At 46.7% G+C, this 26,413-nt stretch overlaps 1 protein-coding gene across 1 annotated transcript; it reads right to left on the bottom strand.

Moving 5' to 3' along the window:
- On the bottom strand, nucleotides 1-24,867 carry NOBOX (NOBOX oogenesis homeobox; the record flags this gene model as incomplete). Its single annotated transcript, XM_083615165.1, has 9 exons — nucleotides 1-275; nucleotides 2,918-3,262; nucleotides 4,516-4,859; nucleotides 8,135-8,405; nucleotides 16,036-16,172; nucleotides 17,831-17,952; nucleotides 19,161-19,267; nucleotides 21,236-21,961; nucleotides 24,810-24,867. 9 exons carry the CDS (start codon nucleotides 24,865-24,867, stop codon nucleotides 250-252), a joined length of 2,136 nt encoding a protein of 711 aa, XP_083471291.1. The 3' UTR covers nucleotides 1-249.
- Between the last annotated feature and the right edge of the window lie 1,546 nt (nucleotides 24,868-26,413).

The raw sequence follows: 26,413 nt of genomic DNA on the forward strand, positions 1-26,413 counted from the left end.
AAAGGGCTGAATTTGTTTTATTGAAAGATGTTTCACTGCTTCCTTCCTCAGAAGAGCAACAATAATAAATTAAATAATAACAATCAAGCCAACCCTGTTATTTCCTCTTTTTAGTCTTTAGTGAATTTCACAAAGTACATTCTTTTCTGTTTATCTCCAAGAGAAGGTTTAAAAACAACAAAGTCAGAATATTTTTTTTTCTCTCGCAACCCCCTTGTTTTCCACGAGGAAGCCTGAGTCAGTTCTGAGTCAGTTTTTGCTGTCTTCGGGGAAATCTGGAAAGATAAAGATCAGAATAATCTTGTGAAGTCATTGTCTAGGAAAGGAGGTAGAGGTTAAAGAAAAAAATACCTTGCAAAAACCACTTTTGCTAGCCACCAGATAGTTGTGTTTCTTATTTCCAAAATGTTGCCAGATATCAGAGTCCTCTTGGGGCATATACTAGCTTTCTTGAGTCTAGAGCCCTCCACCCGCGTTATTGCCACCAGGCCAGAATGGTAAGGGGGTCATCCGGAGCAGGAATTGGGTATCTAGAACAGCAGTTCCAGAAGGGGGAACAGTGACTCATTTCATCTCAGGTCATGGGAACCTTGTGGGGTCACCAGCATACAATAGAGTGACCCGCAATGAGAAGATGGTTGTTTGGGAACTGGCCGCCAAAGGAAGCATTTGCTTATCAGCTCATTTCAGAGCTTCAGCTCTACTGTTTTCCCCCATGAGAAGAAGGGAAGTAGTTAAAGTAGAAAAGGTTCTCTTACAGCTACTAGGAGCATCATTTTTGTAGCCCTTTAAACATTCCCCTTTAGCACCATCCCTTGCTATATTTGATCATGTTTTAAAGAAACACATAGCTTTAACCTAAATTATGCAATGACATTATGTGTAGTTGTAACTCCAACCGCAGAGAAAATGTTGCTGGGCCTCACCCATACTACAAAGGAAAATCCAAAAAAAGGCAACATTTACATTTGGGAACTTTCAGTTAAACTTGGGGTATTACCTTGGTATTAACACTGACCCTAATATTAGTACAGTGGATGCTTGGGTTGTGAACGTCGAATCATAGAATCATAGAATCATAGAGTTGGAAGAGACCACAAGGGCCATCGAGTCCAACCCCCTGCCAAGCAGGAAACACCATCAGAGCACTCCTGACATATGGTTGTCAAGCCTCTGCTTAAAGACCTCCAAAGAAGGAGACTCCACCACACTCCTTGGCAGCAAATTCCACTGTCGAACAGCTCTTACTGTCAGGAAGTTCTTCCTAATGTTTAGGTGGGATCTTCTTTCTTGTAGTTTGGAACCATTGCTCCGTGTCCGCTTCTCTGGAGCAGCAGAAAACAACCTTTCTCCCTCCTCTATGTGACATCCTTTTATATATTTGAACATGGCTATCATATCACCCCTTAACCTCCTCTTCTCCAGGCTAAACATGCCCAGCTCCCTTAGCCATTCCTCATAAGGCATCGTGATCCGTGTGGGATGCATGTTCACAACCCGCAGCATTCGCAACCCGCAGCAGCATGTCTGTGCACGCGCAGGTTGAGATTCGGCACTTATGCGCATGTGCAAAGCGTGATCTAGCGCTTCTGTGCATGCGTGACCGCCAAAACCCAGAAGTAGCCCGTTCTGGTACTTCTGGGTTTCAGCGGGTCTGTAACCCGAAGAAACGCAACCTGAAGCATCTGTAACCCAAGGTATGACTGTATTCCTCAGCTGACCATGGCTGCCTGCTGTCGCCAGTACACTTTTTTCATATAACCCACAATCCCATTTGGGGATCAGAGGTGGTGGGAGCTCCAAGCAAGAATGCCCTATCAGCATGGATTTGAGGAACCACACTTAAAGGATTTCAGAGGGATGGCAGGGACAGGACTATCTAGCTGACCGGGAGGTGAAACTTTCTGCCCAGAGCCTCAAGCCAACAAGAACATTTCAGCTCCTTCCTAGAAGGCCTTCTATATGGGCAGCACAACCCTGGATGCCCAAGAAAATTGAGGACTAGATGCCATAAACGAACAAATGCCTTGAATCCTTATGCATCTAAAATAGGATGGTCCACAGAGTGACAATTTGGGATTTCACTTGGTGGAACTGTGGAGGAGGATAAGGATCCTGGTCTTCCACTCCCAGTCCTCAACTTCTCCTTTGTGGGGCACAAGGATAGCCCTCCTTGCCAATCAAAAGCTTTCCACCTGGGATTCCTTTGCTTCCAGAAACCAACTTTGCTACTGTGGATGAGTAGGAACCCTCATGTTTTGCCTCAAAAACAGCTTGCAAAAAAGAGCTTGGGTTCTTCCCAGCACCCAAGAAAAATGCTAAAAACATACTCACCTGCCCTTACAAGCTCATGTGAGGGAGGATCAAGGGGGACTGCAAGCCCCTGATCCTTGCTTGCAAGGTGGAAAGGAGTGACAGGCAGCAGAAGGTCCTCTCCTGAGGGTCCAGGAAAGGTCCTGCTGGGGGTCAACACTCCATCCTTTGAGGGAGGTATGGGGTCGCCCAAAGCGGGTGGCCTTTGGTCCCAACAGCAGTTTACCTTGCTAACTTCTAGTTTTCCTTTCACTGGCTGCTTCACCTCCCATTTCCACAAGATGGGTTTTTATTTCACTCTTGGGACAACAGTGAAGAAGAGGTTGTGAGCATCATCGAGACCTCCTTGAGGTGTGCTCTGTGCACCTCAGTTCTGTTCCCAACAACTAAAAAAAACAAGTTCTAAACCATTTCCTATCCACCCTCCTCTTCTCCGACTACAGCCTAATTCTGAGTGGCTCCACTGCCATTTTGCTCTTTAAATAAACCAACCAAACATTGGGAGATGCAACCACAGCTCTCACACCATCACACCTAGTGTGGTGCATTCATTTTAATTCTTCATTCCAGGCTACCTCACAATGACCACATGACTAGGACTCACCAGAAATATTGTCTTCCTCTTTGGGGATTTTGTCCATATCAGAGTCCTCCTCAAGTAGCGCCATGTGTTGCGTCTGTGACTGGTGATCCAGGTTTGAATTGAGATCTGCCATTTGCTCAGTAGGGAGCAAGAGAGCAGCATATCCTGGCCCTTCTGCTTTCGGCAGCTGCAGCAGACAAGGACTTGGAGGCCCACTCTGGTTCTGAAGGTGCTGTGCCTGTTCAGCTGAATAACATCCCCCTCCTGAGCTGGAAAACTGCATTTGTGAGCAAAGTTGATTGGAAAATGGAACTCCTTGCATACACAATTCATTCCAGGGCACAGTCTGAAATGCAGGGATATAGCCTGGGTGAAGGCAGAAGCGAAAAAAGGAGAAGAGAAAGGCAGAGGGGGAAGAAAAGAAAGAATTCCTTTATGCTGTTTCAGCCACTGTGGGATTTTTAAGCGATTTTACCATGAGCAACAGGGACACAGGTGGCGCTGTGGGTTAAACCACAGAGCCTAGGACTTGCCGATCAGAAGGTTGGCGGTTCGAATCCCCATGACGGGGTGAGCTCCTGTTGCTCGGTCCCTGCTCCTGCCAACCTAGCAGTTCAAAAGCACCTCAAAGTGCAAGTAGATAAATAGGTCCCGCTCCGGCGGGAAGGTAAACGGCGTATCCATGCACTGCTCTGGCTTGCCAGAAGCGGCTTAGTCATGCTGGCCACATGACCCGGAAGCTGCACGTCGGCTCCCTCGGCCAGTAAAGCAAGATGAGCGTCGCAACCCCAGAGTCGGCCACAACCAGACCTAATGGTCAGGGGTCCCTTTACTTTTACCTTTACCACGAGCAACAGTTTAAGTCATGCTAATCCTTTGAATAAAAATTTGGGTGTGCTAGAAGAAGGCCTTCACCGCTGCTGCAGTTTGCTGCAGAAAGACCCTTTTTAAAAAGTTCCGCATTTAAAATATATATCCACAAAGGATGACTGGATAAATAAACTAATTGAATTTATAGAATTGGCAGGATTAACTGCAGTAATAAGGTACCAATCAAACCAGAAAATAAAAATACAATGGAAATGGTCTGAAGATTATATGTCCAAGCACGGCTCAAAAACTAAGATGTTGATACGTTTGGATTAATGATGGTAAAGCTGGTTTAAAATAAAATAAAATAAAACAAACAGTAAGTTAAAAGAGTTAAGAAATATAAATTTAGATAAAGATTGCAATGTGAAATATTATATTATAATATATAGGAGGGTGAGGGACGGTGGAGGGAAGTCACAAGGATGTTTTAATGTCTGTCATTTAGGGTGGTAGGGTAATATGAATTTTGTTTCGTGTCTATGTGTTTGTTTTTAAATAAAATTTTCTAATAATAAAATAAAATAAAAAGTTCCTCGTTTAAAGAGCCTTTTGTGACTGCTGTGGGAAACGTTGGCAGTGGAGCAGCCACCTCACCCAGAATGCCTGGTGCTGGCGAGGGCCCCTTCTGAGCCTTAGGACCTTCTGACAGTGTTCATTCCGGTCAACTGCTGACAGCGCCTCCAATGGCATCTCTCCCTTAACAAGTAATCAACCACGTTGGGCGGAATTCCATTTGAGGTACTCACCCGAGTTCCCGGCTGGTGGCTGTATTAGGAGCTGTCCTCCTGCGTGGTTCTGCAGGTACCCCTGAGAAGCTTCCGTTGTTCCATAGGTTACAAGCCCCCCATTGCTAGGCATGGGGAGAAAAGCTGTGGTGGATTTACCAGGCATAGCTGGCGTGAGGCCGACACTGGAAAATGCAGTGCCAGCAAGGTGAACTGGGCCATGGTGCAACTGGGACACCTGGTGCTGAGGATACTGGCTGAACTGGTAAACCCCAGGCTGGCTATTTGGGTGGTAATATGGGGTCTCTAGGTTAGCAGTAGGTTCCAGCTGTTCAGGGTAACTGCAATGCACAGGAGTGTCGACGCTGGAGGAAAGAAGCAGTTCACAAGTCATTGTTAAGAATTATAACCCACTCCACAAGATATGAGGACAAATAACCGGGGTTTGTTTGTGGCGGGGAAGCAACATGTTCTAATATACAGTCACACCTTGGAAGCCAAACACCTTGGCACTCGCACATTTTGGCTCCAGAACGCCGCAAACCCGGAAGTGAGTGTTCCAGTTTGCGAATGTTCTTCGGAAGCCGAAAGTCCGGCACAGCTTCCGATTGGGTGCAGGAGCTTCCTACAACCAACTGGAAGCCCCACCTTGGTTTCCAAACATTTTGGAAGTCGAATGGACTTCTGGAACGGATTCTGTCCAGCTTCAAAGGTATGACTGTATCAAAAATGCAAATACTCACAAAGCATCCATTTTTGAAATGTTTCTGGGGGGGGGGGGAAACCCCTCACACGCCCCAATACAAATATTTTACATTGCCTCCAAATGAAGTTCAAGATACAGTGGTACTTCGGCTTATGAACTTAATCCGTTCTGGAAGTCTGTTCTTAAACTGAAACCATTCTTAAACTGAGGCACACTTTCCCTAAAGAGGCCTCCCGCTACCGGTGCCCTTCCACCTTCGGATTCCGTTCTTAGACCGAGGTAAAGTTCACAAACCAGGACACTACTTCCAGTTTTGCGGACTTCGTAAACCGAATTGTTTGTAAACAGGGCTGTCTGAGAATCCTCCGGAAAAATAATCTCTCAAAGGACCTGTTGGTGGCATTTTACCATTGTACTGTTGAGAGTGTATGGTCTGTGTGTGTGGTTTGGGAGCGGCACTGTCAGGGAAAAAACAATGCTGTCCAGGGTTGTAAAGACTGCGGAGAGAATAATTGGGTGCACTCTTCCCACCTTGGATCAAATCTACGCTTCCAGGTGCCATAAGAAAGCTGCAGAGATAGTGCAGGATAGTGCGCACCCCGGAAATGATCTCTTTCAGCTTCTGCCTTCTGGAAGAAGATACAGGGTTATAAAGACTAGGACTAGCCGCCTGAGAAACAGTTTCTATCCAAATGTGATTTGGGTTTTAAACGCAGTGTAAGGTAGTCTCTAAGGGATGCGGGTGGCGCTGTGGGTTATACCACAGAGCCTAGGGTTTGCCGATCAGAAGGTCGGCGGTTCGAATCCCCGCGATGGGGTGAGCTCCCATTGCTCGGTCCCTGCTCCTGCCAAACTAGCAGTTCAAAAGCACATCAAAACTCAAGTAGATAAATAGGTACCGCTCCAGTGGGACGGTAAACAGCGTTTCCGTGCGCTGCTCTGGTTTGCCAGAAGCAGCTTAGTCATGCTGGCCACATGACCCGGAAGCTCCCTCGGCCAATAAAGCGAGATGAGCGCCGCAACCCCAGAGTCGGTCACGACTGGACCTAATGGTCAGGGGTCCCTTTACCTTTTAAGGTAGTCTCTATGGGAGTATATTGTATTTAATTATGGGGTATCAGAGTTTTTAGGGGGCTAACCAGACTGGGATAGCTGGCTTGTTGATTTTTGAATGTCTGATGTAGATATTTTCAATTTCGTTGTTCTGGATGGGACAATGACAATAAAGATTATCGTATCATATCTTAAACCGAAGTACCACTGTATGGCAAAGCCCAAGTGAATCGGAGTTCCAAAGCTGAAAAACAGCCAGTGAGAACACTCGCATTCATGCCTTTGTTTGAATTTTGCCTGCCATAAAACAAGGGGCCACTTAGAGGTTTGACTTGAGCACCTTCGGGGTCCCATCCAACTTCACAGGCATGCTATAGCACACAGACACCATGCCACACTTGACTGCAAAACACATGCAAAGATCGCAGCGCATGCCTGGTGGATCTGCAGCTTCTTAAACCTTGTTCCTTTAGAACCATTCCAAACTAAGTTCTATCGCTGTCTGGTAGGGATCACTTCCTGTGTCTAACATAGCAGTCCGCCTGGAGGTCAGGCAAATCCCTGTTACAGCTTGGATATGCATTCTGAAGATCCATTATTGGTTAAAACTTATCTTTTGCCCTGTTGGGTTGGCACACTTAACCCTACTGGATTCCTACCAACCCAAATGGAAAGCTACACTGCATGAAAAGCTAAGAGGCGTGGGGTTTCCCTCACAGGTCCTGATAGCTGTAGGTTATGAGAAAGCTAGAGCAATAATCTGCTGATGAATTTGGGATGCGGAACTGCAATGCCATGTGAGCGAGATGAATAAACGCCCAGCAATAAAAGATAATGGGAGAGGATTTACTCCAGCAAATTAGTTGTCAAAATTACAAATACCTAAATAACGACAGTCATTTACCCTCGCTAGATTCAATGTGCTGCCATCTGCCTTATTGCAGGGCAGATTCAAGGGTAAACCATACGCGGAACAAGTCTGCCCCTGCGGCTTGACGGAGGTAGAAACTGTCTCTCGTGCCTTGTTACACTGCTGTTTCTACGGGGATATACGCTAGGTATTTATTACCCCTGCTATGCAAAAATCTCCAAATGAATCCAAACTTCAGTGTCTAAAATCCCTGGTAGAGGACAAGGATTCTGAGATCACTTTAAGGGTAGCCTAATTCTGTGCGATTGCCAAAAAACTCAGGGAATAAGCTGTGCTATCATGATGATTAAGGCCTTAAATGATAATTTTAGGTTATATGTTAGTGACTAAGTTTAAATTTATATATTTTTTAACTGTTGCTATATCTTTATTGTCCCTGTTATACCTAATTGCAAATTCAAATGTATCCCTATCGTGTTTTATGACTTCCTTGATATTGTATGTGGTCTGGAACTGGTCTGTGATGAAAATAATAAATTCAAATTCAAATGCCTGGTGGGTGGGGGTAAGAAAGTCCTGCAAAGTTCATCCGCTCATAGATGATGCACTCACAGCGGATGGTAAATTTGGAATGCAAATACAGTGGTACCTCGGGTTAAGTACTTGATTTGTTCTGGAGCTCTGTTCTTAACCTGAAACTGTTCTTAACCTGAAGCACCACTTTAGCTAATGGGGCCTCCTGCTGCAGCCGTGCCGCCGGAGCCCGATTTCTGTTCTCATCCTGAAGCAAAGTTCTTAACCCGAGGTACTATTTCTGGGTTAGCGGAGTCTGTAACCTGAACCTGTAACCTGAGGTTCCACTGTAAAGACAATCAATTTTGTGGGACAGGAAGAAAGCCAACAGCTATGGGAATACAACTTAGCCTTTTTATCTTGGGTGGCAAATTAATCTAGATGAACTCTGAGGCGAGGTGCCTTCACCTTGCTCCCACCAGGCTCACTTCTCCTACCTTTGGTTCTGGATGCTGTAGGCAAAGACCTCACTGCTGCTACTTTCCTGGCTAGATGGACTATATTCACTGCTGGGGGTATCCAGCATCAGTGGAACAATGTGATTGTTTGGGTTAAACACCATGCTGAACGGGAGGCTGGCTCTACGAATGGGTGGAGGACTGGGAACGGCAGGAAAGATTTCTTTCTTGAAGGAACTGAACATGCCCTGGGAGATGTCTTTCATCTGGACGGAGTCATATGTGGTTGTTTTGCCAGCAGCAGAGTCGACTGCAAAGGAAAAAGGAAGAACGCGTTATATAAGAGAGGTTGACAGCAGGGCTGAGGGCCCCCAGTGGAAAGCAGACAGAAGATTCAGGGGTGAAAGAGTGCAAGGAAAGAGAGTCAAAAGATGATGGAATCCGGAAAAGGGGTTTGCAGGTATGATGCAATGCAGTTGCCTGCTTCCTAGGACAGGTGTTCTCAAGTTCACATTACATTTTCCAGGTAAGCTCTTTAAAACCTACTCCTCAATGTGTGGATGTGACAAACAGGTCATTCTGAGCATGTGTATCATGCAGGAAGCACGCGGGTGGCACTCTGGGTTAAACCACAGAGCCTAGGACTTGCTGATCAGGAGCTCGGCGGTTCGAATCCCCGCGACGGGGTGAGCTCCTGTTGCTCAGTCCCTGCTCCTGCCAACCTAGCAGTTCAAAAGCACGTCAAAGTGCAAGTAGATAAATAGGTACCGCTCTGGCGGGAAGGTAAACGCCGTTTCCGTGCACTGCTCTGGTTCGCCAGAAGCGGCTTAGTCATGCTGGCCACATACCCCGGAAGCTGTACGCCGGCTCCCTCGGCCAATAAAGCGAGATGAGCACCGCAACCCCAGAGTCGGCCACCACTGGACCTAATGGTCAGGGGTCCCTTTCCCTTTATCATGGAGGAATGACACACTTGTATCCTGCATCAACATCATCTGGGAGCCACTGTTGAATTCAGCTCCCCGTGGTGTGAACCCTCAGCAACAAATCTACGTTTGCCTCTGCATAATGTGTGATGTGACCCTCAGGCATCATACTGAGAACCAGCATCCTGGCTTGTTTCGCCTTCAGTTTAAGAACCACCTTTCCAGTTTGTTAATTGCATATGCTGATGCACAGCCTAGGAGATCGTGTCAAAACAAGTCAAAGGGAACATGAGTCACATCACACCCTTCTCCAGAAGAGCAAACGGGATTGTGGGAGAGTCCAGATTCCTCTCGTGTTGCTTGTGTGGTTCCGCAATTACATCTGTCTGACGTCAGTGGCACTTCACCTGTCCTAGGTTTCCCCGATACTGCGTGCGAGTTTCATCACGACAGGAAAGGGGAACAATGAGCCTGACAGAGACGGGGCATGGAGTAAATTCACAGTTGACACCTATGGGGATCCAGTTACCTTTCCTTCAACAGGTGCCATCCTGACAGCACCAACAAAAACACAAAACTTCTGTGTCAGCCGTCTACAACACCACAGTCCAGGTGCTCCCCAACAATGATGAGGTGTAAATCACTGCATAGCTTTTCAAGGGCTCCCTCCTAAATCTCGTAAAAAAACAACAACCAGCTCTTACTGGTTTGGGTGTCAATACTGTCTCCATGGAAGTGAACGAGAAAACTGAAGCTAAGAAAATAAGGTGAACGAGAAAACTGAAGCTAAGAAAATAAGGTAGCTCCTATAATAGTTCCTATCATACTGACAGATGCCTTTTCTCTTAAAACAGCAGAGAGGGGAAAGAGCCAATATTTTTACTATTACAATAATAGGCAAACTACTCACTTTTCTTAATATCATTACAAATGGTATTAGGGGGTCAAAAGTACTCCACAAGCACATGAAACTGCTTTACAAAAATTGTTAAAACTCCCCCCCCCGTCCCCCGTTTGAACCTTCCTTATTCCCCTGCAAAACTGGTGTTCATCACAGAGTTCAAACTGAGCAAAAATTACTATTTCAGCTTTTGGGAACCATTTCAGCCTCTATTGTGAGACTCTTTAATAGCCTTACAATTGATTAACATGAGAGTCATTCAGTGGAAGGTGACAATGTTGTTCAAACCCACAGAATACAACGTAATATTTTGTCCATATTGCAATTCCAAGACACCATATTTTTAGGATGACGACATGTATAAAAAGAGTCCCACCGCTCAAAACCTAGGCTAGACAGTATTTGATAATCTAACAACACATTTAGAAGGTTCTAGATTAACTATGCAATTGATCGTTTTGTTCATCAGTGCACCGCTACCCAGATAATAAACTAAGAAAAACCTTGCTGTGGTTGCCACACTGAAACCAACAAACCAGAAATTATCCCACTGTATCTTTTCCACATGTGTGTGATGTGTGAACAATAGAGTTTTGGGTTTTCAAAAAGATTTGGCACTTGCTGGTTATATGTACCAAGGGCAGGGATGATCATTTCCCCGCCCCCAAATGCAGCTCAGACAGTAAATCCAAGTCTGAAATACTTAATTGAAATATGACTAAAGGTCCCTGTGACCAGGTGTTTTTTCCCATACACTTCCAAACACATCCATTCATTAACATTTGTATTTCACCCCGAAACAGAAAGCTGTCTCAACAGCTTCCAATAAATACACAGTATTTGCACTAAACCAAATATCATTATTGCTGGGACAGTCCCCAATGACATGAATATCTCAAAAGAAATTTCTTGACCCAGATCAAGAGGCAAGCGTTCCCTGGGATGAATCTAGGTACTGTATTTTTCGCTCTATAAGACACACTTTTTCCCTCCTAAAAAATAAGAGGAAATGTGTGTGCGTCTTATGGAGAGAAAGCAGGCTGCGCAGCTATCCCTGAAGCCAGGAGAGCAAGAGGGATCGGTGCGCAGTGATCCCTCTTGCTGTTCTGACTTCGCTTCGCTGGAGAGGCACTGCACAGAGAGGGAGAGCTGCTCAGCGCCCCTTCAGCAAAGCGGAAGGAGAAACAGAGCCCCTTCCATTTCTCCTCCCGCTTTGCAGGAGAGGCACTGCGCAGAGAGGGAGAGAATTTTTTCCCCCTTGTTCTCCTCCTCTAAAACTAGGTGTTCCTTATGGAGTGGAAAATACGGTACATAAAGAGCTTTGCTGGAGATGGAGAGAGGCAGCCTTACAACTGGTTGAGGCTGCTGCTACTGATACCAAGAATATGGGGGGGGGGTCAGCTCTGTGCATGGGTGCCTCCCGTTCTCTTGGCTAGATGGCTACCTTGCGCAAAGGCAGTAGTGTGACCTGGGCCACAGAGGCCAGTTTTTGCTCCCCATCCCTTTATTTTTGAGGCAGAGCAGTGGCGTGTTTGGCCTGAAGCTCATTTTATGTGTGCGTTCGGGTAGGGCTGTTTTCACTTTGTTGGCTGATTGACTTTTCCCTGGCCTTGAAGTAACACCCTGCTTGGTCCTGAATGGGGTAACTGTGCCCCTGAAGGACCAGGTGCGCAGCCTGGGAGTCATTTTGGACTCACAGCTGTCCATGGAGGTGCAGGTCAATTCTGTGTCCGGAGCGGCTGTTTACCAGCTCCATATGGTACGCAGGATGAGACCCTACCCTACTGTCTCGCCAGAGTGGTGCATGCTCTGGTTATCTCCTGTTTGGACTACTGCAATGTGCTCTACGTGGGGCTACCTTTGAAGGTGACCCGGAAACTACAACTAATCCAGAACGCGTCAGCTAGACTGGTGACTAGGAGCAGCCACAGAGACCACATAACACTGGTCTTGAAAGACCTACATTGGCTCCCAGTACGTTTCCAAGCACAATTCAAAGTGTTGGTGCTGACTTTTAAATCCCTAAACGGCCTCGGCCCAGTATACCTGAAAGAGCGTCTCCACCCCCATCACTGAGGTCCATCTCCAAGGGCCTTCTGGTGGTTCCCTCACTGCGAGAAGTGAGGTTACAGGGAACCAGGCGGAGGGCCTTCTCTGTGGTGGTGCCCGCCCTGTGGAACGCCCTCCCATCAGATGTCAAGGAAATAAACAACTGACTTTTAGAAGACATCTGAAGGCAGCCCTGTATAGGCAAGTTTTTAATGTTTAATGTTTTATTGTGCTTTTAATATTCTGCTGGGAGCCACCCAGAGTGGGTGGGGAAACCCAGCTAAATGGGCATGGTATTATTATTATTATTATTATTATTATTATTATTATTATTATTATTATTATTATTTTCTGCACACCACAGGTGATGCTCAGCCTCAATCACCATGCTAGTTTGGAGCAGTGTTTCCCAATCACTACTCTGGTGAACTCTCTCTAGGGAGCTGTTCTTTCCTATTCTGCATTCCATATTTATCTAAGTAGGAACTTAAGCGCATGCATGTGCTTATCTCCTCTACCCTCCCAATCTATTTTCCTCCCATGTCATGTCTTTTCATATTCGAAGTCTTTCTTTCTTTTCTGAAATAATCTGTATGGCAACACTTGAAGCCTTTTTTTGGCTCAAGAGTAAGATAGCAAATATTTAAATATTTGAAGCAATCCAAACTAAGATAAACTGTAAGCCACTTTATGGAGCAAACAATCTCCCAACCTACAACTTCTCTGAATTTAACCTCAGCTCATTCACAAATAACCCAGAGATGCATTTTAAATAAAATGACACATTCTACTCATGTAAAAACATGCTGATTCCCAGATCATCTGTGGGCTGGATTAAGAAGGTGATTGGGCCACATCTGGCCCTTGGGCCTTAGGTTGCCTACCCTGCCTTAAGCCAATGGCCCTGGGGTGGGAACAGCGTCCCACAGCAGTACCTTCTGAAGATACTCATCCAGCTAATGGAGTCACTGAAAATCTGTCTTGTAAGCCCAACCTACGCAACAGATCCAGAAGAATACTGTGGTCAAAAACTCTCTAGGAAGTCCAGAGTAGCATTCCCCCTTCCCTGATGTAAATCAACTACCAGGAAACAAAACCTGTTGCTTTCTCAAAATTATTTGGAACAGTTCCAAATAATCAGCACCATCCAAGAATACATGACTTGGAAAGGTTGCTACCTGTCCAACACTTGTTTTTCCCAGATCACTAGGAAAGCCTCATCCTTCAAAGCCTGTGTAAGATCACCATCTTCTGGTTGTTACTGACACAACAACTGAGAGTTCTGAGACTTGCTTCGCAAAAGGCGTTTCCTCCCAGCCCTGCTTGCTACCCAAAGACAAGGAGCAGAGGAGCTTCTCTCTGCCCCAGCTGCTGAACTGGGAATTGGCAGGGACCAGTTTGAAGGAAGGAGCTGCTAAGTTTTCCGTTCTCTGGGTCAGATTTACACAACTTGTGATCTATCGAGCCCAATGCAGTTCACCAGCCTGAAACGTGGCTAGCCTAGGGACTAAGAGAAAAGAAAACAACCCGTAGGGAAAATTTATCAAACAATACAGAGAAGCTGCTGGCCGTACACAAAACTGCAAGGGGGGTGATGTCACTGCGCCAAAGGACATTCTACGGAAGCACACTATTAGCTAGCACTATACTGAACAGAGAGACGCGGGTGGCGCTGTGGGATAAACCACAGAGCCTAGGACTTGCTGATCAGAAGGTTGGTGGTTCGAATCCCTGCAACAGGGTGAGCTCCCGTTGCTCGGTCCCAGCTCCTGCCAACCCAGCAGTTCGAAAGCATGAAGTGCAAGTAGATAAATAGGTACTGCTCCAGCGGGAAGGTAAACGGCGTTTCCATGCGCTGCTCTGGTTCGCCAGAAGCGGCTTAGTCATGCTGGCCACATGACCCGGAAGCTGTACGCCGGATCCCTCGGCCAATAAAGCGAGATGAGCGCCGCAACCCCAGAGTCGGTCATGACTGGACCTAATGGTCAGGGGTCCCTTTACCTTTATACTGAACAGAAGCCACACTTTCTCCCGTGTGGCAGGTTGCCCTCACAGCTCTCACCTGGACAGGTAAAGACAGCCAGTGCTTCCAAGTCCCACATACCCTCAGAGGTTTTTTGCTTTGGCTCTATCTCTTCCCACCCCTCTCTGAACATCCCTTTCAACGCTGTCCTCAAGGCACTTGGAAACCCCCAGCCAATTTGCCTCCTGAAGTGCTGCTAGTTGGCCGGCTCCTGTTTCTCAGTCAGCATCTCCCACTCCAGCTGCTGATCCTCGGCTGAGAGGATGAAGAGGAGAGCACTTTCACTCACACTTTCAGTTTGCTCCAAGGACTCTTCACTCTTGCCAGGCATGAGCCTCAGGTAAAAAGGTAAAGGGACCCCTGACCATTAGGTCCAGTCGTGGCTGACTCTGGGGTTGTGGCGTTCATCTTGCTTTACTGGCCGAGGGAGCCGGCATACAGCTTCCAGGTCATGTGGCCAGCATTGACTAAGCCACTTCTAGCGAACCAGAGCAGCGCACAGAAATGCCGTTTACCTTCCCGCTGGAGCAGTACCTATTTATCTACTTGCACTTCATGCTTTCGAACTGCTGGGTTGGCAGGAGCCGGGACCGAGCAACGGGAGCTCACCCCGTTGCGGGGATTCGAACTGCTGACCTTCTGATCGGCAAGCCCTAGGCTCTGTGGTTTAACCCACAGTGCCACCCGCGTCCCTGAGCCTCAGTTAAGTTCCCCCTAAAAATGCTTTACATGAAGGGGGGCAGTGAAAGCCTCTTTCCTTTAGGACTCTGGAGGGAGCAGCTACCTGGCATTTGACTACCCAGGAACAATTGAGTAGGAAGGGACTGTGTGGGTCATCTAGTCCAACCCCCTGCAATGCAGGAATCTTTTGTCCAGTGTGGGGTTCGAACTCACAACCCTGAGATTATCTACTGAGCTATCTCCAAAGGAATATGAAAAAAAGCCAGTAACTCATTTTTTCCCTCACCAGGGAAGAAAATCTCATTGAGTTGCTTTGTAGATGCAGCTGGTTAACTTTCATCTCAGAGTCAACAAGGGTTTTCGCCGCCTCTCTCAAGCAGCCTTTACATTCTAAGTTTTTTGCCCACTGTCTGATTGTGGAATTGGAATCAGATTGGATCCAGCTGAAACCGAAAAGTATTTTTGTTTGCTCTTACACAGCGAAAGCAAATTTTACAGTCCTGGCTGCAAGATTTGAAAAATCAAGGGAAGCATTCTGGAATCAGTCTTTGTCTCAGGGAGGCACAGTGGAATATGCCACAAGCAAGGAACCACGGGAGGTTTTAACCTGGGGGGGGGGGGGTTTAACCCACCCAACCACAGGACCTGTTGGGAAACAAAGTCCAACAACTCAAGAAGAGTCGCAGGTTTCCCTATATTAAATGAAAGCCATGCTTTCTTTCCAGTGAGCAGAGTTGCATAACAGGTCAAACATGAAGACTAGATATTTCCTTTCTAAAAGCATTACAGTGGTACTTCAGGTTAAGTACTTAATTCGTTCCGGAGGTCTGTACTTAACCTGAAACTGTTCTTAACCTGAAGCACCACTTTAGCTAATGGGGCCTCCTGCTGCTGCCGCGCCACCGGAGCCCGATTTCTGCTCCCATCCTAAAGCAAAGTTCTTAACCTGAAGCACTATTTCTGGGTTAGGGGAGTCTGTAACCTGAAGCGTATGTAACCTGAAGCGTATGCAACCCGAGGTACCACTGTACAATTGTGAAAAGTAGATGGGGGGAAACAGAGTCATAGGTAGTTGCCCTGGTGTGCTCCAACATCAGTCTTTCTCTGCTGTATTCCAAGGAACGAAAGATGTGAAGAATCCTCCGTTTACAAACTGTCTTACGGCCTTTTTCAAATATGCCAAAGTTGTTTTGTGTGCGCACCTTATAATGTGATCTTGTGTTTATCCCATGAAGATAAAGGCTGAACCGTGTGAGAAATAGACCTTCCACTGAGAGACGAAGTAAAGTAGGGAAACAGGAAGTGAGGCAAGGGCCAACCCTACCCAAGTCACCAGTGCCACAAGCTGAACAGATCTCACCTGAGGAGGCGGCCAGTGGCACGGCCGATCCACTGAGCATGTTAGAATAGTTGGCATCAGGTGCGGCATCCATCATGAGTGTAGCAGGCTGATCGTGCACCATGTCAGATACGGGGGGTGCAGGCAGCAGAGTTATACTGAAAGCAAAGTTTAACAGCATGATCAGGAGGAAGAAGAAGAAGAGTTTGGATTTGATATCCCGCTTTATCACTACCCGAAGGAGTCTCAAGGCAGCTAACATTCTCCTTTTCCTTCCTCCCCCACAAGAAACACTCTGTGAGTGAGGCTGAGAGACTTCAGAGAAGTGTGACTAGCCCAAGGTCACCCAGCAGCTGCATGTGGAGGAGCGGGGAATCGAACCCGGTTCACCGGATTACAAGTCCACTGCTCTTAACCACTGCGCCACACTGGAGGAATGGGCAGAAGGCAAAATGCAAACCTTCCCCTCGATGCTGCTTCACTTTCCGTTTTCTTGTCTTCTGAGGAAAAGAGATGCTGTCGCCTTCTTTACTAAGATAGTGCCTTTGCAGCTCCATTACAGAACAAGAATATTCATTTTCTCTCTTTAGATTGGTTGGCTGATCTGTCAAATGCCCCCCTCCAATTCAAACCCAAATATCACAGCTGTCGAGGCAAAATTTATCATCTTTCAGGGCTGCTCTGCTGAGAGGATGTTTGGAACCAGGCAGAGGGCCTTCTCGGTAGTGGCGCCCGCCCTGTGGAATGCCCTCCCATCAGATGTCAAAGAAATAAACAACTATCCAACTTTTAGAAGACATCTGAAGGCAGCCCTGTTTAGGGAAGCTTTTAATTTGAAGATTTATTCTGCTTTTAATGTTCTGTTGAAAACTGCCCAGAGTGGCTGGGGAAACCCAGCCAGATGGGTGGGTTGAAATAATAGAATTATTATTATTATTATTATTATTATTATTATTATTATTATTATTATTGGGAGACATTGGGGAAGGGGGATGAGAGGCAATAAGGAGAAGGACACAGGAAACAGGAAACATGGGAATTGATAAAAAGCTGTACAGGAATCCAAAGCTACACCCCTATAATACTGGCAGGAGTTGGGGGCAATAAATTTAGGAGGGGGTAGGCAGTATAAAAGCAAGGATTTGTTGTATTCCATAAGAGTTACTTTAAGAAAGCTTATTTTAAAAATCACTTAGCATAACGCATAAGGCAGTTCTATTTCGAAGGGGGTGCATCATAAATTTGGAAAGGAACTGATGGGGAAAAGCATTTTTATTAACTTCCTCTCATCACACATTTTGTCTGTTGTTTAAACACCTATACCTTTTAGTTATATCTTCTGTAACTCACAAAAACCTGTATTTTAAAACATATTTGCAATTAAAAAAACCCAAATACTCTTTAGAAACTGAACTGTATTTGTGTACCTAGAATGTAGACTTCTGGCTACAGACACTTTGTATTCCAGCACCATTAACAGAAAATATGAAATTAAGAAAAAGGCTGTGAGAGAAAACAAACGCCTGTCATTCATATAAGCTTCATGCTGGAGACTGGCACGTGTTTTTGCCAAACTGCTAAAAGTGATCTGAGAGATTCCTCCTAGATCATAGTGTGATGTCACTCATGTCAATTTTGCTCCCAAAGAAACAGGCTCTGCAAGTTTCTGTAGTTCCTAAACCTTGGAAAACCCACGTGACATAAGAAGATTTTGGGATGTAAGGAAACAGAGCAGCTATGCTGCCATTTGTATCACTTTCTGTTCTCTTTAAAAAACTACCATCCATCTTCAACCTGAGTTGTGGAGGCTTCTCACCCTTGAGAATTTTGTTGACGGCCTATTGACAAAGCCAATGTTGCGACTGAACATTTCTTGCTGCTTTTCACCGTCAATTTTTCTGTTTTCCTCCACTTGGCTCTGCGATTCTGGAACCAGATCTAAGAAAGGGGAGAGGAATCCTCAGTGAAACAAAACAAACTCCACATTTCCAACTTCTTTGTAAACCATATGAACACCAAATTCACCATAAAATGAGAGGTCTTGTGGCAAGTTAATGCTCTTCACCAGATCACGGAAACCCCTTTCACAACACAGAGAAATCAAAAGGCACCGCAAAAATATCCGCCAACCATACCATTTTAAAAGCCAAGCAAGGACTGAAGTTGCAATCTTGAACAAGAGCTGCTTGACGCTTTTCAAAGTGTTGGTGTTGACCTTTAAAGCCCTAAACGGCCTCGGCCCAGTACACCTGAAGGAGCGTCTCCACCCGCATCGTTCAGCCCGGACACTGAGGTTCTTTGTGGAAGCCGCCCAGTGTGGCTGGGGAAACCCAGCCAGATGGGCAGGGTACAAATAATAAATAATAATAATAATAATTATTATTATTATTATTATTATTATTATTATTATTATTATTATTATCTCTCCTTCCTCAACCTACATGCCCCACTCTCCTGGTAAGAAGCAGCTGGAGAAGGGCAAATTGAGTGGGGAATTGCCAGAGGTTGCTCAGTCCTTTCCTCCACTGCTGCTGGTCCACCCTAGACTGCAGCTGGCTTTGGCATTTTATAAAAAGCTGCCGCCAAAGATACGGCAGGGGGGTGGCGGTATATGTGATGGAGCATCAATTGCAATTTGGATGTTGGCCCAAGCTGAATAAAACACAGTTGTGATCCAGCTGCTATTCACCCCCTGCTACAGAAAGGCCAACAGCAGGGGTAGGCAAACTAAGGCCCGGGGGCCGAATCCGGCCCAATCGCCTTCTCAATCCGGTCTGGGACGGTCCGGGAATCAGCATGTGTTTACATGAGTAGAATGTGTCCTTTTATTTAAAATGCATCTCTGGGTTGTTTGTGGAGCCTGCCTGGTGCTTTTGCATGAGTAGAATGTGTGCTTTTATTTAATAACGTATCTCTGGGTTATTTGTGGGGCATAGGAAATCATTCATTTTTCCCCCAAAATATAGTTCGGCCCACTACATGGTCTGAGGGACGGTGGACCAGAGTTGCTGACCCCTGGCCAACAGGGGTGGAGGGAGGAATTGTAAATGCAATTGCCAACAGCAGAATAATCCTTTCCTAGTGGGCTATTTTTACTATCAACCGCTCCCCCCCCCCATGTTTGTTGTTCAGCAGGGAAGACTCGCCATAACACGCTGTGGGGTCACGCTGATAGCAGCAGCAATTTCGCGGCGCTTCTCGCTGTCCGGATAATGGTCCTCATGGAACGTTCTCTCCAGCTCCTCTAGCTGTTCTGGGAAGGAGGGTATCATTAAATGAAGAAGAAGAGTTTTTAAAATCTCATACCCAGTGCACATTTCACTTCAACATCCCCTGGATGTCAACCACAGATAACGGGCTACATTCAATGCTGGTCATACTCAGAGTAAGCCCATTACAATTAATAACAATTGCTAATTTAGATTTGTTAATTTCAAGGAGTCTACTCTGAATAAACCATAGTTGGATCCAGCCGTCATTATAAGATCTACATAGCCTGCTTGACTTGCAGTTCCTTTAGATCTTTTTGCCCCCACCCTGCGGGCACTTGTGAGAGCTGCCCACAGGAAACACAGCAGAGAAATTTTAGTACAGTGGTACCTCAGGTTAAGTACTTAATTTGTTTCGGAGGTCCGTTCTTAACCTGAAACTGTTCTTAACCTGAAGCACCACTTTAGCTAATGGGGCCTCCCACTGCTGCCGTGCCGCTGCAGCACGATTTCTGTTCTCATCCTGAAGCAAAGTTCTTAACCCGAGGTAATATTTCTGGGTTAGCTGAGTCTGTAACCTGAAGCGTATGTAACCTGAAGTGTATGTAACTTGAGGTACGACTGTATAGCTATGAATGGGCAGAAGCGTGCCACCCCGCAAGCATACCAACCTATTTAGGCAATTAAATTTATCTACAATTTTCTTATCGTTGTTCCCTCAACATTTCAAAGGTTCTGGAAGCTTTCATGTCTGGGTTTTTTAAATGAATTTTCTTTTAACTCATCAACTACTATATTTCTGTATACCAAGCAGGTATGTAGAGATCTCTAACTGATTTTTGAGTGGCCCAGTTTCAGTTCCAAACTGATGGGCTCTCAGCTACCTGAAAGGAAGGAATGTTCTGGAATTAAGAAATCTGAAGGAGGAGCTGTAATGGAATTGCAGAACGGCACTGCAAGGAGTTAAGAGATGTTGTAACACTTAGCGTATTTTTCGCTCTATAGGACGCACCGGACCATAGGAGGGGGAGAACAGGAAAAAAAAATTTTCTCGTTCTCCCCCTCTAAAACAAGGTGCGTTCAAGGTGCATTCACCCAAAGCCTCCGGAGCGCAGCAGGAGTTCCTGCTGTACTCTGGAGGCTTCAGGCGGCTACCTTGGAAGCCTAGAGAGTGAGAGGGGTCAGTGAGCACTGACTCCTCTCGCTCTGGAGGCTCCAGTGAAGGCAACCCGAAGCCTCTGGAGTGCGGCGGGAGTTCCCTCTAGGCTCCGGAGGCTTCAGGTTCCTTTTGACCTGCTCTTTGGGGCTGGCAGGGGGAAGCACTGCTTTCCCCCACCGCTAGCCCCAAAGACCAGGTTGGGGAGCAGCGCAAAGGCGGCGAGCCACCTCCCCACTGCCCCCCGAGCTTGTGTGGCTGACAGTAGGGGGAAGTGCTGCATCTTATGACAGGGCACCAGCTGGCCAGGGAGCCAATTTCTTATCTATTGTTTAGTCCTGGGCAGCTGTTAGCTGGGCTTCAAGCTCAGCGACCTGTCCAAGCAGCTCTGGTGTCTGGTCATGGGGGCCACGAGAATGTTTACGAGAGAAAGGTATAAAAGTGGCTTGGAAACTCTCCTCCACCAACCTCAGTAAAGGCAGAAACTGGGGAAGGTGCAAACTGAACATACTAGCCATCGTGCTGTACTGAGCAGGGCGAAGCATTGCTTACTCTGCCTGTAGTCGACCTATAATAAACACTTGGTACAATTCACTTTTTGGTTGGGTAATGACCCAGTAAAAAAAAGAAGCTGCTGCTGTTGGCAATGTGGGAGCCTTGAGGGACTTCAAATGGGTGCTGGTGGTTTAGGAGACAACCGTTACCAACTCATAATACTTCCCTGCTCCCCAGCAAAGTGTGCGAGTAAGTAACTGTAACAGGATCCAGCAGCAGTTAACTCTAAGAACACTGTAGCACTGAGGGCTGAGAAGGGACAAGGGCATGAAGACGGACGAATCAGCTCTTTATTGCTTACCAGCACTGTAGAACGTGCGTGTCTTCTTCTGGGCAGGTGGAGCAGGCTCCACTGGAGCTTTTGGTGGTTCTTTCTTCTCATTGGCTCCCTCCTGCTTGCCCTTGGCTGTCTGGAATGAAGAGGCTCTGGAGGACTGCTGACCAACACAGCTAGCTGCAGCGCATCTGGCCGATCTGCGCATAGCATTGCCCAGACTTAGGTTTTCACTCACACCCTGACTCTGTTGCTCCAAAGCAGCTGAAGATGCTTTCAGAGAACCAGCAGTGAAAACTGCATCACTTCTTCTTTTCACATTCCCCTTTTCCGAAACTTTAAGGCAGGGTACTTCTGCTGGGATTTGTGGCTTTGGCTGATTAATGAATTCTTGGTTCATTTCAGCTTCTGGAATAGGGGGATCAGGGTTTATATTGCTGGCATAGTTTGGCAGGTGCCTGTATATAGTGACAAAATTAAGCTGGTGACTATCCAAAGCTGACGACTGTGGAGCCAAGGACCCTGCGCCTTGTCCTATGTAACAGTCCCCTGCCTGCTCTTGCTTTGCAACATCATTCTCCCTTTCTTTCGCCAGGATCTGCCCCGTCTTTTCTTCCATAATGACGGTGTGGAGAACGGACACCACACTACTTCTGGGTCCAACCTCACTCTCAAGGTTCCCATTTTCGTCTGTGCATAACAGCGGCTCTCTAAGTCCCTTCCCCTCTTGACTCGCAAACTCCTCCATGCACACTGCAAAGCAAATGAACTGAAATGGTTATTCAAGAAAGCGAGATACAAAAGTAAGACATGTCCCTGCTCAAGAAGTTTACAGTCAAAGTTTTAACTGTGGAAAGACAGCAATGCAAGACATAAAGTGAAGGGTAAAAATAATGCAGGCTGAATGGGAGCAGAAATGGCTGTTTCACTTGGGAATGAACAGCTTCCCAGGGGAAAATATGAACTAATGCATTTCCAATGTGCAAAAGTCAAAACAGCTTCCCGTGACATAAAAAGCCATGTCCTGGTTTTGTGTAATTTGTTCTAATATACATCACAAGTAGCTTACACATTCTCCATCTATTATTATGACCTGTGGAGACCTCTGTCCTTATTTCTTAAGTGTTTAGTACTGAAAAAGCAGCTTCTTTACAAAAGATGTACAACCTTCATGAAAAGACATGTCATGGGACACCTTCCTGTTCAGCCCCTGCCCCACTCCTCTTCCACCTTTATCAGTGTTGAGGTTTGTTTCCTTTCTGCTTTAATTTTGCAAATGGTCACCTTTTTCACAACCTCTTAATGACCTCTTAATAACTGCCACAACCTCATAATGACTGTCTTAGAAATCTATTAAACCTAGATGGCTTAAAACCAACCAACCAACCACAAGACAAGTCCACGGAGGAATGCTCTGTCAACGGCTATCCATCACAATAACTAAATGGAACCTCAATGTATGCCTCCAAGCACCAGATACTTGGGTCAAACAAATGATGGCCATCATTTTCATGTACTGCTTGTATCTGGGTTACCACAGCTGGAAACAGAACACTGACCTTTGGTTTGAACTTGCAAGGCAAGTCATTTAATACACCCTGCATACACCCAGTTTTTCCTCTTGAAGAGCTCATAAAAGTAGGGAGAGAGTATTTTATAGCGCACTGTACCTTAGATTACATTGACAGCATATGAGCCTCTATTTCCCAAGGGCTTACATCTGATTCCCAGGTAGCATTCAAGGCCAAATCTGCTTATCCGAAACCCACATTGTGTATTTTCAGGCCATTTTGGGGACCGATTAAGCTAATGCTATACTTCTTAACATGGGGGAAAGGGAAGACCTATCCCTGAACTTTGTGACGCCACAACTCAGTCCATCCATGAGGGTGCAGTTGACACTTTAAACTGCCTCTTGTGTTGGACTCATGCACAGGACGCATGCGCTGGCACCACCACGTGCGAGGACCATGACAGTGGATAAAAGCTTCGTTCCTGTGAATTGGTGGTACATACATAAGGCCAATTCATCACAGGTCCACATGCCACATGCAAAACATGTTAAGGATTCAGTGTCACCATGAGCATCAGTCTGGAATTGGGGCCAAACTAGGCTTGATAGGCAGCCATGTACATGCACATCTTTCTGTTCACAATATAAAACAGGAAAGGGGTCCTAGAATCTACTGCCTAGATGAAAAAGAGTAAACAGGGGTGGGGGGGGAGTGAAAACCACCCCTCCCTCACTTTTCCTTTTACTGCTTTGAGCAGCCTTCTCCCAACCCAGTTGTGATACGGGAAATGAACAAAGTGCAGGTCAAGATTTGTTTCTCTTCCCTTGCACTCCTTTTCATGCAAACAGCCTTCCAAGTCCCTGCTGTGTGAAGGAAGTGGTGTGGAAGAGATGTGGATGGCTGGCCCTGACATCGAGTTTGGCCTTTATTCTCACCCTACTTAACAGGACTGAGGTGGTTTCAAGTCATTCTGATGTTTTCACACGTGAAACAGAAAATAAAAAATAAGGTAAGTGCTGCCTGTTGAGCACGGATGCTCTTTTTTCCTCTCTTTTAAAGGTGCGCCACCAGCCAACCAATGTAAGAGAAGTGGGGAACACTGAACAGGCAGAGCATCATTCTTTTCTTTCATTTCCAGGCCAGGTACCAAAAGAACATGAATTAGAACCACCCCACCCCTTATTTTTCCTGATCCCACAAGCCTTAGATCCATAAACATAGCTTTTGTGCTGTGCCTAAGACCTAGCAAAATAAAACTATAGGTTGCATTCACCCAAGTCTTACTCAGAGGAGACACACTGAAATTAATAACCAAGTGAGGCCCATTGATTTCAATAGGTCTACTCCAGGTAAAACTGAATGGGATACCGCCCTGTGGGGCTTCTGCCCCTTACCATGAAACCCCCACCCAGCAAGGTGCCAGACTTTTCCTTACAGTAATTTCCAAAGCTGTGCAAGCCAGTTTCCGTGTAGGTTTACTCAGAATCAAGATCCACTGCGTTCAGTGAGATTTACTCCCATGAAAGTTTTAATACAGAAACCAGCGATAGAAACAAAATTCCGTGGCACCCAGTGAATGAACCGCCCTGCCGGAGCTACCTATGGAGGAAATTGTTTGTTTCGCTCCTTTGCAGAGCTAGGGACCAGCTCCTTGGGACGAGAAAACGAACGTCCTTCCAAGACGCCGGAGTTCGAGGTTACAACGCGCAAAGGAGAGCTTGCTCCAGAATTGGGCTTTCTGGAGGGCTGCCATGGGGTGGGAGAGAAGTGATTTACCACGTCCTTAACTAGAGCGTGTCTAAGAAGGACTTGGAGCGGGTCCCCCTTTGTGCAGAGGGGGTCCCCAAACGCAGCAACGGGCGGGGACAGGTGCGCTCCCCTCGGGGCTAATATTAACGCGGGCATAATTGGGCCATTACTTTCTTCTATTGGCAATTAAAGATGGCAAATAAGAGCCAAGTGCGCGGGAGCTTCTAGCGCGCCGGCGAGCCCTCTCCTCCCCAGGGACGCCGAAAGGGCGGCGGGAGAAGGTCCCGGAGGGCTGCTGCTGCCCCTGCCCACCCCGGCTTCCATGGCCCCCACTTTACCCGCGTCCTGGGGCGGCGGAGCGGCCGCCGCTGCCTCCAGCTTGGCGCGCACTTCCATCTTCTGCCTCGGGCGCGGCCGCCGCCGCTGCAGCGCAGGGAGCTTTGTAAACCGCCGCGCGCGCCGACGCCAGGCAAGCTCATCAAGGGCACCTGCGCGGCAGGAGGAAGCGGCGGGGGACCCCGAGGCTCCAGAGTCTGTGCCGGATTTACCTATAGCTATACAGGGCGCCACTCTCTTGGGGGCCCCCAAAAAACTAAAGGTAAAAAACCCCCTGGATGTACATTTCCAAAATAGAAGATAAAAAAACAAATGAAATAAAACCTACATACAGCAACAGTGTTTTGTGTTGTGTAGGCACCTATGGTGTGAGTAATGTGTGAGTAAGGAGCCTGGTAGCCTGCTCCCTAAAATATCTCTGGTTTGCTCATTTCTATATACAGTGGATACTCGGGTTGTGAACGTGATCCATGCAGGATGCACGTTCGCAACCTGCAGCTACGCGGCTGCGCATGCGTGGGTTGCGACTCGGCGCTTCTGCGCATGCACGACTGCCGAAACCCGGAAGTAACCCGTTCCGGTACTTCCAGGTTTCGGAGGTCTGTAACCTGAAAAAAACGCAACCTGAAGTGTCTGTAACCCGAGGGATGACTGTATAGGGTGCCTACATTCTGCATGGACTAGTTGCATGGCATGTAGGTCCATAAATACCATACATCATACATTCAACACATAAAACAGTGACAATTTGTTGTTGACAAAGGACAGCTGGACATATAAAGGGGCCCATGACCTCCAGCAGCTTAGGACCTCATCCCTCTCTGACCATTGGTCCTGCTGGTGAGGGAGGATGGGAGTTGCGGCCCAGCAAACATCTGGGGCCCTCAAGGTTGAGAAAGGCTGCGTTTGAGTGTCGGGCCAGAGAGACCAAAGTTGAAATCACTTGGGCACTGCGTCTCTCAGACCAACCTACCTCACAGGGTTGTTGTGGAGATGAAATGGGGGGGGAGCCATGCACAGGCCATCTTGACTTCCTTGGGGGGGAAATATGAGTATAAGTGTGATCAATGAAATAAGTCCCGCTGTGAGGATTTCTCCCAAGGAGACCACAAAACCTTTTTTTGTCTCCAGAAGGGAGAAGTTCGTGAGGTTACGAGACTTTTCTTCACCTTTTTTTCTCTGTTAATGTTCAGCATTAAAAAGGCAATTAAAAGATTTAGTATTGGAGCATGTGGAACTGATGCCATCCTCCCTAGATTGGCTCCAATTCTGCCCAGGGTGTGTGTGGGGGGGGGGCAGAATCTCAAATACTCGGAGGGCAGCTTCCAACAGAGTGTGTTTTGGAAAGCAACATGAAAAACGTAGCAATCTCAAAGCTGGCAGAAGCAGGCCGGACACCATTTATCTCCATGTATGTTCTTTCCGAAGCAGCCTCCCTCCTTTTAAAGTAAATTCCACCTTCTTCTTTCAACGAAACTTCTCTGTAGTGAGGATTTGCCCCCAGTTCAGAGTTTGCTCATTCCCCTGACCAGATACCAACTTTGATAGGGCTTGGCACTGTTAATAGTTTAAGAAGTCACCACTTATCATTTAACACAACTGCTGA

Source organism: Podarcis filfolensis, assembly GCF_964270895.1.
Source record: "Podarcis filfolensis genome assembly, chromosome: 5".
Classification (NCBI taxonomy): Eukaryota; Metazoa; Chordata; class Lepidosauria; order Squamata; family Lacertidae; genus Podarcis; species Podarcis filfolensis.